The sequence below is a fragment of the Mobula hypostoma genome, chromosome 1 (assembly GCF_963921235.1).
Source record: "Mobula hypostoma chromosome 1, sMobHyp1.1, whole genome shotgun sequence".
Lineage (NCBI taxonomy): Eukaryota > Metazoa > Chordata > Chondrichthyes > Myliobatiformes > Myliobatidae > Mobula > Mobula hypostoma.
This window is the reverse complement of record NC_086097.1, coordinates 52860907-52873059: the sequence shown is the minus strand read 5'-3', so window position 1 is coordinate 52873059 and position 12153 is coordinate 52860907. Positions and strand designations below refer to the sequence as shown.

Below are 12153 nucleotides of genomic sequence, written 5' to 3'. Positions count from 1 at the left end.
GCTCATTCAGAACGCTGCTGGTAGAGTCCTCACTAAGACCAAGAAATCTGTTCTCAGAGTGCTACACTGGCTTCCTGTCCATTAGCGGACTGACTTTAAAATATTACTACTGGTTTATGAAGTACTGAATAGTCTAGGGCCAAAGTACATGTCCAAACTCTTGCTGCACTATGAACCTTCCCGAGCTCTCAGGTCATCTACATAAGAACATAAGAAATAAGAGCAGGAGTAGCCTTTTCCCCATAACCCTTAATTCCCCTGCTATGCAACTATCCAACTTTGGCTTAAATATGCTTACTGAGGTAGCCTCCACTGCATCATTGGGCACAGAATTCCACAGATTCACCTCTCTCTGAGAAAAGCAGTTCCTCCTCATCTTCGTCCTAAATCTACTCCCCTAAATCTTGAGACTATGTCCCCTATTTCTAGTCTGGGGCAGGGTTGCTTACTGTCCCCAGGGTCAAAACTAAATATACTGAAGCTGCTTTTAGTTGCCATGCTCCACATATCTGGAATAACCTTCCAGAGGACCTGAAGTCTGCCCCAACTTTAAGCTCTTTCAAACTGAGGCTTAAAACTTTTCTTTCTGTTGTAGCTTTTAATTAGAATCTCCTGCACTGTGACTTTTATTGCTTCATTTTTCTGTGTGATTTTATGCTCTTTATATTGTCTGAAATTTGATGCTTGATTTTTATATCTTGTTCGATGTAAAGCACTTTGAACTGCCTTGCGTTTGAAAAGTGCTATAAACTTGACTTACCTTGCCTTGCTAGCTACAACTAGTTACTTGGTAACACCTACAGGGGCTGACTTGGTTCTTTGAAAAGTGCTAAGGGAGAGAAAAAGATGTGATTCTGATACTTAATGAGTTCGGCCATCCTGCATAATCCGGCTTGCAGGAGGAATTGTCATTTGGAGAAAAGGTTGAAGTCTGGGATTTGCAGCCTGATCAACAGCTGATGTTGATGCATTCCATCTGTGATGCTGAGTACTTTTTAAATAGTACATTTCAGGTGGTGATTACTTGGAGTTCAAGAGAATGTAATCAGCGAGGGACTGGGCTACAACTAACACACAAGAAGAAATAAGCCAGATACTGATTACTGATGGGTGAAAGGGTGCCCTGGGTAATGAAAGCAGAAACCAGGGTTGCCTCAGCTAGTTAGGGAGGGTGGAAAAAAGTTATAGAGGATGCATTTGCCAGAGATCAAGGTTAGCAGCTGCAGACCATTCCAGTGGTTATAGTTCACAGAGGCGTCAATAATGTAAGTTGAGATTCTGCATGCAGATTTTCAGGGGTTAGGAAAGAGGCTGAGGAGCAGGATCTGAAAGGTAGCAAAGAAAGGTATAGGCTACATAGATTGTACTTTGAGAGGATGGTGACAAATATTCTTCATGGGTAGGGAAAATCAGAAGTGGAAGACTGAAGATGAGTGAGAGAGATTAGAATACAAAAGCAAAGAAAGGATGGAAAATAGATCTAACTGGTGTCTGACTGCTTAATAGTATGGACCCAATAAACATTGCAGTCAACAAATAGATGAGCTAGGGGCACTGAAAGGTGCAAAACTATGATATTTTATCTATTACTGAAACATGGCTTACAGAAGGACAGAATTCAGAATCGGATTTATTATCACTTTCTAAGTGCTGAGAAATTTGTTGTTTTGCGGCAGCAGTGTAATACAAAGGCATAAAATTATTACAAATTAAATAAGTAGTTCAAAAACAATGAGGTCCTGTCAGAGATTTATGCAGAGGGGGAAGAAGCTGTTTCTGAATTGTTGAGTGTGGGTGGTCAGGCTGCTTCCTGATGAGATGAGGGTATGTCCCAGATGGTGAGGTTCTTAATAATGAACGATGCCTTCTTGAGGCCTTGCTTCTTGAAGGTGTCCCTGATGGTGAGGAAAATAGGGACAGGAGTGGCAGCTTAACATTCCTAGGAATGTTTAAGGAGAAAGAGTGTGCCCAAACAAAGAGAGGGAATGTTGGGCTTCTGAAATTTCTTGTAGTAATGAAAAAGGATGCTTTGATGGAAGGAGAGCTGTATGGATAGAAGTAATGAACTAAAAACAAGCAAATGCACTGTGAAGAATATAGCACAGACCTCCAAATTTGAGGAAGATGAGCAAATTTCTGAAAAGTGGAAAACTGGAAGAATGATAGAGGGTCTTTCAATTAGGATACTGTGTTATTAGTTGGGTTACATTTAGGATAAAAGATAGAGTGCACAGAACTCCTAAACTTCATACAGAAGAGCTTTTCTTTGACTATATATAACAGACCCAAAATAGTCCAAATCAGAGCAAAGGTTTTACATTGTTTAGATTAGATTAGAATAGATTAGATTAGATTAGATTATGAGGACACAGTCCTCATTTATTGTCATTGAGAAATGCATGCATTAAGAAATGATACAATGTTCCTCCAGAGTGATATCTCAAAAAAAAACAGGACAAACCAAAGGCGAACACTGACAAGACCACATAATTATAACATATAGTTACAGCAGTGCAAAACAATACCATAATTTGATTAAGAGCAGACCATGGGCACCGTAAAAAAGAAGTCTCAAAGTTCCGATCGACTCCCAATAGTCCCGATAGCAGGCGGCAAAAACGAGAAACTCTCCCTGCCATAAACCTCCAGGCGCCGACAACTGCCAATGCATTGAAAGCACCCAACCACAGCCGACTCTGAGTCCGTCTGAAAACTTCGAGCCTCTGACCAGCCCTCCGACACCCAGCACCATCTCTGCCGAGCGCTTCTTTTTCTTTTTCAATCTTTTTATTAGTTTCATAATAATAAGCATAGCATAGTAATGATACAAAGTTATTGGGATACATTGTTATAATTGGCATAGTTAATTATAAAGCCAGTTGACACTTAAAGGATAAAACTCCCAATCATGTAGGATACAGATGAACAATATAAAACAAAGAAAAATATCTAAAAAAAAATCATGAAAAAGAAAAAAAAACTATAACCCCCCCCCCAAAAAAAACTAACCTAAACAGTATTAATCAACTAAACTTTGAAAAAAAGACATGGGCTGTTATGTAACATCATTTTTTAAAAAAAAAAGAAACCTTTGTGTCGACGACTCCGATCCTCTCAACCAATATTACAAAGAAATAGAATAAGTTTGGAAAAGGTCAAATTACGTCATATAAAAATGTTGAAAAAATGGCCTCCAGTTCTTTTCAAATTTAATAGCGGGATCATAAACAACACCTCTAATTTTTTCCAAATTTAAACGCAGCATAGTTTGAGAGAACCAATGAAATGTGGTAGGAGGATTAATCTCTTCCCAGTTCAGCAAAATGGATCTTCTAGCCATTAAAGTAAGAAATGCAATCATCGGACGAGCTGAAGAGATTAAATGACTTGATTCTATCATTGGTAACCCAAAAATCGCAGTATTTGGGTGAGGTTGTAAGTCAATGTTCAAAACAGTTGAGATAATATCAAAAATACCTTTCCAATATTTTTTCAATAAAGGACATGACCAGAACATACGAGTTAAAAAGCTACCTTGGAATGGCATCTATCACATATAGGATTTGTATAAGAATAATAACGAGATAATTTATCTTTAGATATATGAGCCCTGTGCACTACTTTAAACTGTGTCAACGTATGTTTAGCACATATAGAGGATGAATTAACTAATTGAAGAATTTTTTCCCATTTTTCAATCAGTACAGTAATCTTAAGTTCTCTTTCTCAATCAGTCTTAATTTTATTAGACACATCAGGACATATATTCATAATTGTATTATAAATAATTGCTATAACGCCTTTCTGAAAAGGATTTAAATCTAAATTTTTTTCCAAAATATCCACTGAATATAAATTTGGAAAGTTAGGAGAAACAGTATATAAAAAATTTCTAACCTGTAAGTATCTAAAAAAGTGAGATCTAGGCAGATTATATTTATTAGATAATTGTTCAAAGGTCATAAAACAATTATCTGAAAATGAATCACAAAATCGTACTATACCTTTGATTTTCCAGTCTAAATATGCTTGATCCATAGTGGAAGGTTGAAAAAAGAAATTAAGTATAGTGGACTTGCTAAAATAAATTGGTTCAACCCAAAAAATTTTGGAAATTGAAACCATATGTTTAACTATTGGGTTATCCATTTGTTTATACAATTTAGAAAAAGTAAAGGGGAGCAAAGTCCATAAAATAGAACCCAGTGAAAACCCTTGTAAAGAATTACATTCAAGATTTACCCAATGTGGACTTGAAATTACATCCAAGTCCCATAACCAAAATTTTGAATATCGAATGTTAATTGCCCAATAGTAAAATCTAAGGATCGGGAGAGCTACCCCCTCCCCCCACCCTTCTTTAGATTTCTGTAAATGTCTTTTACCTAACCTAAGGTTTTTGTTCTGCCCTATATATGAGGAAATTTTTGAATCAACATTACCAAACAAGGATTTTGGAATAAAAATTGGTACCATTTGAAATACATTAAAAAATTTAGGCAAAATAATCATCTTGATAGCATTGATCCAACCGATCAATGACAGAGACATTGGTGACCATTTAGTAAACAAAAGTTTAATCTGATCAATTAAAGGTAAAAAATTAGCCTTGAATAAATCTTTATGCTTTTTTGTGATTTTAATCCCTAAATATGTAAAAGAATCAGTAACCAATTTAAATGGTGAACATCCATAAATAGGAACCTGCTTATTTAGGGGAAATAGTTCACTCTTATTAAGGTTCAATTTATAACCAGAAAAGTTACTAAATTGAGCCAACAAAGATAAAATAACGGGATTCGATTTCCCCGGATTAGAGATATATAATAACAAATCATCTGCATATAATGATAATTTATGTATTTCATTTCCACGGATAATACCAAAAATGTTAGGTTTATTATTATTAACATCTTCGATTGAAAATCAATTAATGAAAACGAGAAGTAAGTTTTACATTCATAGTGATAAATCGGGTAAATTATTAGCTAATCAATTGAAAACTTCTTTGGTTAAACGTCAAATTATTAAGATCCGTAAACATGATGATACTTTGACAGTTGATCATGATGAGATAAACAAAACTTTTCAAGAATTTTATACCTCTTTATACTATTCTGATTTTCCTCATGATTCTAACATCATGCATGACTTTTTAAGGAAATTGAACTTTCCGAAATTATCACCCAAAGATTGTTTAACATTAGAAACTCCTATTACAGAGGAAGAAATAACAACTGTTATTTCCTCAATGAATTCCGGCAAAGCACCTGGTCCTGATGGTTTTACAGTGGACTTTTAAAAGTCTTTTTCCTCTATTCTCTCTTCTTGGTTGTTTAGAACGTTCAAAGAAGCAATCAGATTAGGTAAATTACCACAATCGTTTTATGGAGCTTCTATTTCTTTAATTCTTAAAAGGAATAAAGATCCTACTGATTGTGCATCATATAGACCGATATCTCTTTTGAACGTAGATTCAAAAATTTTTTCTAAAATTTTTGCAACTAGGTTAGAGAAGGTATTACCTCAAATTATCTCTGTGGACCAAACAGGATTTATTAAAAACTGTTATTCATCTTTTAATATCAGGAGGTTAATGAATATTGTTTATACTCCTTCACTTAACACTCCGGAATGTATTATTCCATTAAATGCTGAGAAAGCTTTCGATCAAGTTGAATGACCATATTTATTTAGTGTGTTCGAGAAATTTAATTTTAGTCCGATATTTATATCTTGGATTAAATTGATATATCATACCCCTGTAGCTTTGGTTTGTACTAATAATCAAAGATCTCCCTTTTTTCGTTTATCTTGGGGTACTAGGCAAGGATGCCCTCTTAGTCCATTGTTATTTGATTTTGCCCTTGAACCTTTAGCAATTGCCATCCGAGACTCGCCTAACCCTTTTCTGCCGAGCGCTCTGACCCTGCCCCGGCCACCAAGCAACAAGCAAAGCCAAGGTCTCGGGGCCTTCTCCGGAGATTCTGGATCACACAGCAGCAGTGCCAGCAAAGCAGGCATTTCAGAAGTTTCTCCAGATGTTGCTCCGTGCTCTCACGTCTGTCTCCATCAAATCAGGATAGTACACAGCACCCTACTTGACAGATAACAGATATCATTCACGGGAGTGGCCGCTGCGTGCTGTGTTGCGCCGCCATCTTCTCCTCCTCCTCCTCACGGTAAATTTTAGTGGTTTATTGAAAGTGGATTGGAAACATGACTTGAAGTTAAATCAGGGTCAGACCAGAGGAGGAGGCATTCAGGGAGGAGATTAATGGTGTTCAGAAAAATGTTGAATGCTGAATTTGAGCTTCTGATATAACATGGTGCATAGAGGGTAAGATATCAAAAAAGAGTAAGTTTATATCAGGTAGTGAAAACATTGTAGAGCAGAAAGCTTGGAAGAGTAGAAAAAGTATTAAAAATGAATCTAGTAAGGAAAATAGGAAAGCAAAGGGAGGATATAGAAAAAAATTCTAGCAGTAAAATCAAAGAAAATCTAAAAATGAGTACGAAAGAAAAGAGAATAACCAAAGAAAACATAGGGTCTAATAAGCTAACTTGCTTACAGAGGCAGAGCGTGTGGATAAAGTTCTTAATGAATACTTTGTGACTCGCCACAAAAGAGAAACATGGTACTGATATTGTAATTAGGAAGCACCTCTGTGGAACATTGGAAGGCACAAACATATTAAACCTCTTAAATCTTCCTCTTTCACCCTATCACAGATTGTTGAAAAACGTAAAGGGAAAAGAACAATTGACAATCAATTGGAGAGCTTTTGTTTGGAGGAAGATGTGGATGGATTGGACAATTGGATAGGAAAGTGTTAATGGCGTTTAATCCAGATAAATGTGAGGCACTACTTTTGGGGGTGTACAAATCAGAAAGAGAACACACTATAAATGGGAGAAGGGGGGATATTGAATGGTGCTTAGGAACAGAGGTACTTCAGGACACAAGTCCACAGATCCTCAAAAGTAGCAGGATCAATCAATCAATAATGTGGTTAAAACTGTATATGATATATTTTAGTTTGATAAAGTACAGAATGAAAGAGCAAAAAAGTTTTGCTAAAACTGCATAAAGTAATAACTGAACATAGCTTATTTGACGCATTGTTCTGGACGCCGAACTCTTGGAAGGGACATGATTACACTGGATGGAGGGTTTTGCAAGGATTGGAAAATTTTATCTCGAATTGGGGCTGGGACTGTAATCCATTGCCAAATGAGTGATAGAGGTAGAAACCTTCATCATATTGAAAAAGACCTTTGATGTGAGATCTGGAGGGGTGCAGACTAAGTGTTGGAGGGTGAGATTTGGCCAGGTATTTCTTTTGTGACTGACATGGGCAAAGTGGCTGAATGGACTCCTGCTACATAGGTTTTCTATAATTTCAAGCATTAATTTTTAATACAATGTTTGTATACAATGTTCTGCTTTGAAAAGAAAGGCCCCTTCAGTGTTAGACTTTGTTGATTAAAATTACAACTCAGGTTAGAAGATCAGAATACCTGCTACTCTGTCCTATCACATTCTTCTGGAGTATCTCCATTCGTAGGAGGTTGGGGGAAGATAGAAGGAAGTAACTTTTAATTGTGTTTTTCTCTTAAGTAGGACCTACCTTACAGATGCTTTTATAAATTGTGGACCCAAGATAGATGTTATATTATTTCAGAAAATTAGATGGTGTCATTTAACTCATGGGGGTACTTTGTTGCCAGTATGCCTCTGATGGATCCAATGATTATTTTTCCGCCCTTCAGTTATTCAAGATGACGAAGTAGCAGAAGCTATATACAGAAATAGATGGAGAGAACGTGATGTGGACTTAATTCCAGCACTAACAGACAGAAGTTTTCCTCAAAGTTTGTTGGCAACTCCCCACGTTGTAGTTCTCTTCTATACTGCTTGTAAGTAATTGATGTAAGTACATATATGAAGAAGCAGAATTTTATTATAAAAGGATAAGGTAGCAGGATTTTTGGCTAAATACTGAAGATTGCAAAAGGGAATGAGAAGATATAGGTGTGAAAGCTTCAGCTGAACTAGAAAATAGGTTAATATATTTGAATATTTTCTGAGTAAGTTTTTGTTCTTTCCACTTAACTAATTGATACAGCATACATTTCCCACTGATGTCAATTGCACTTCACAGCATTTATAATTTCATTTGTTCTGTCTCTGTCTCTCTCCCCAATGCACCTTATTAATCCATTAGCTAAATGACTTAGCCAACAGCTTTTCACCATTGCAATTCTGTTTCCACCATGTGAAAAATATTCCCTTTGTCCTACCATTGCTCCTACTCTTTTGAAGCAACTTTAAACTAACGTGCTTTCATGTTTTTGGATTTTTCCCAACCTGGTTAATTTGGCTGGATTGCAATTGTCTAGATCCTTTCATGGAAATGGGTTATTTCACTCACGGCTTGGTAGACCACCAGCAATGTGGTAGGTTTTCATTAAAAGGAGCAGCAGTAGGCCTTCTGGTCCTCCACCATTCATTAAGTTCACCAAGTGGGTTTGTTACTTTTTGGAACATCGGTCATTATTTTATGTTATTTGCAAAGGAGACTCTTCGGAGTAAGTCTGATTGGATCATTCATTGGTCACTTTCACCGAAGGTACACTGAAGCATGACAACTCTATCTCTTGCATCACATACAACGCTATGCAATGATTAATGAAATGGTTATCAGTGAACTATTAGCTGATTGTAAACCACCAGCCCTGAGTGGATGTTACAGGGCTATGGTGTTTTGTGCTGATTTGTCAGACTATTTAGCATTATGATCTGCTTCGATATTTGGCATAATTAGGACACAGATTAAAATCTACCAGTTTTCATTCCAATGGACTAGTAAAATATCCCTTTAATTGCCAAGTAATGTTTACTCTAACACAGTGACTACATTTATTTGGGGTGATTGGACTCAATGTGTGATTAAAATATTTATAGATTTTAGATAAAATTGTAATCTTGGGTTCTACAATCTTGGGTATTTTCTGCACATGAAATATAGTTTAATACTTAAAGTTGTGTTCAACTTAGTCACAGTACCAAACAAAATACACATGCCATTTAAAAATGTGTTATTTATAGTGAATTCTAATAAGATTGGTTTTAGTTGCAGTAGCTATTTATTCAAAATGTCATGTACAAAATTAAGGTGAACTAACACCTTAAGATATTATCATTATCACTTGTGACATTTAACGTTGATAATTTAGGAACATGATACATTCTATAAAGCAAAAAGTATATTGGGAAGAGTTTATTATCACTAATTTGAGATGAATTAATAAGTTAATTATTCTTTAAGTTAGCTTCTATGGAAAAAACTATACTGCAATTCTTCCATTTTTCATGAAAGCTCTTGGAGAAGTATAGAGTCAAAAGAACACTAAGGGACAGAAACTGGAAATTGAAACACCTTGACTGCACATGGTGCTCTCCATTTAACTAATTATGTGACTTCTAAAACCAATTGGCTGCACCAGTGATGATTTGGTGTGTCATATTAAGGGGGAGGGGGTTGAATACTTATGCAATCAATATTTTTATATTTGTAATTAATTTAGATCACTTGGCAGAGATCTGTTTTTGCTTTGACATGTAAGAGTCTTTTTCTGTTGATCGTTGTCAAAAAGGAAAGTTCCTGTGATTCAGTGTTGTAAAACAATAAAAAATGAAAACTTCCTGGGGCAGGGGGTGAGTATTTTTTAATATAGGCACTGTGCTTTCAATCTTCCAGCACCTCACCTGTGGCTAAGGACATTTTAAATACCCCTGCAATTTCTGCACCAACCTCCCACAAGATCCAACAGGATTTCTTGTCAGGCCTTGGGGATTTATCCACCCTCATTTGCCTCAAGACAGCAAGCATCTCCTCTGCAATTTGTATATGCTCTGTGACCTCATGGCCATTTTGCCTTAGTTCAATAGACTCTGCGTTTGTCTCCTGAGTAAATACAGATACAAAATTAAAGATTTAAGATCTCCCTTATCTCTTTTGGCTCCATGCACAGATAAGATTCACTTAGAATTAGTGTTCTTTTTTAGCCTACAAAAATCAACATCTGTACCACTTTTGTTGTGGTGTGTTGAGTCAAACTCTTTGTCTTGTTTATATAGCAGAGGACAGGCCCTTGTGCTCACAATGTTGTGCTAAACTAATTAAGCTAATGACACTCAGTCCCTGCTGCCTGTTTATTTAGGGTTAATGTGCTGAAGAAACTTGCATACCTCTCTTTGTCTCTTTCCCTTCCTGTACCCTTTTCTTTCTTCTGGCTATGGTCACACCCTGATTATTTGTCGCTGTACTAATCCATAAGCATCTGCATTTCATAACTCCTTGATCCTCTTCAGTCACAGGTTACTCTTTTTCTCCCTAGTCTGGAGTTCTGTAGAAACAGAAAGTGCCCTGAGTGATGATTATTGAGGCACGGAGTGTAATATTACCCCTGGCTACATTTGGCTTAATCCCTGGTGGTAAACAATGAAAAAAGCAGGCCTGTTAATGACCTCTGTACACTCACGGTGAACCACATTGTCAATCATTGTCCATCATTTGACGTTTATTGGACTTCTATAAATACAGTACAACATATGTTTTTGAACAATTTTATTATTTTCCAAATTCATTCTTCACCCATTAAACATTTCCTTTAGTTCCTCAGCCACATAAGAATGATGTGCAACGGAATGCCACACATATACTATTTAGTATCAGCACTGAATGGCAATTAAAAGAATGCTTTTCTGGATCATATTTTTTCTCCCATTTCCCTATTCTGCCCCTTCACCTCAATCCAGCTGCAGCATGACAAATTTTAGTGCTGTAATTAACCTCCATCTGGATGGTACAGCTGGCCTCCAATTTGCTGATGTATTAGGCTCTGGCTTTACTACTTAGAACCATAAGGAAAACCTCACAGATACATTGAAATATCATACAGCAGAAACATATTCCTTCTTGTGTATCCAACAGCAGGACCACTGATGCATATTAAATCTCTGCAGAAAGAGGCTCTCTGATTTGTATGTTTGAAGTCATTATATGCTCATGTATATCTGCTGGAAATCTACTAACAGGACTTTACAGTAGGAGGCAATACTGGAAACAAAACTGTAGCAAAAAACTGCAAACCATTGCAAAAGTGCACTGTACACCAGATGCTTACCATCTGCTGGGATCTGTTGACTCTTAAATTGGTGAACTGTACATGAGCTGTGAAGATTTTGTGGTTCCTTCAAAGCAAAGACTGAAATTGTTTCCATTTCTGTAACCTTTCTGGATGTGATTATTTTGTGTCTGTACAGTGCAAGATTGCAGTTAGCAAATTATAATTTCTGTTCATGTGATTAATAAGCTAGCAGTGGGTCTCGAGCTAATACATGAGTGACCTTTTTTTGGAACTCTTGCCCGATTGTACTTCATGGATTATGTCTGGTCTGGTGTAAAACGTAGTTTAAAAAGTTTACAAAGGTCCACTGAACTGCCTAGGGATATTTTTGGAATCTACCTTGTCTTAAAGTTGCGAATCAAGATTCTCCTTGTTTTCTCAATGTCTGTTATTTTTGGGAGTGACCTCCATGCTGATACACAATTATATATACAAATCTTTCTTGGCAGATGCATTCACCCAGAAATTGGCAATGTAAGTAAAGGTATTTGACTGGTTGGAATTTGACCAGCTACAATGCAACTGTAGAATTGTGTTGGAAAATTAAATTAAATCCATGAAGTGCGCTTTTAAAACAAATGAAAGTTTTGATTTTAAGCTGTTTATCCAAGAGAACTGACCAGTTTTCTTTTAAAATGAGTAGAGTTGTAGCCAAATTAATTTCTGACCTCTTGTGCCTGTAATCCATATGTACTTGCAATCTAATTAATTTTCTTGGCATATAATTTTTGTCATAGAGTTTCTTAACTTGCCAGAAATTCTTCTCAAATGGACCATAGGACTCATTAGTTTGCTAAATGATAGCTTGAGTGATTCAGTGTCTTGGGTTTCCAACTATTCCAGTGCCGCTGGGGAAACACTTGCAGTAAGTGGAGAAAAATTTTTTGACTCCGTGACATTGGCCTTATTGTAGAAGTTCAGAGGGGAACTGAATTGAGAATTCAGTGTGGGGAGTTT

General features: G+C 36.4%; 1 protein-coding gene across 3 annotated transcripts in view; it reads left to right on the top strand.

The window, feature by feature from the left end:
* Positions 1–12153, top strand: part of txndc16 (thioredoxin domain containing 16) — a 110628-nt gene that overhangs the window by 26476 nt on the left and 71999 nt on the right. For all 3 annotated transcript variants that reach the window (XM_063048832.1, XM_063048814.1, XM_063048823.1), the window contains one exon: positions 7774–7920. In XM_063048832.1, the coding sequence (XP_062904902.1) occupies positions 7774–7920 (147 nt within the window). The remainder of the gene's footprint in view (positions 1–7773; positions 7921–12153) is intronic.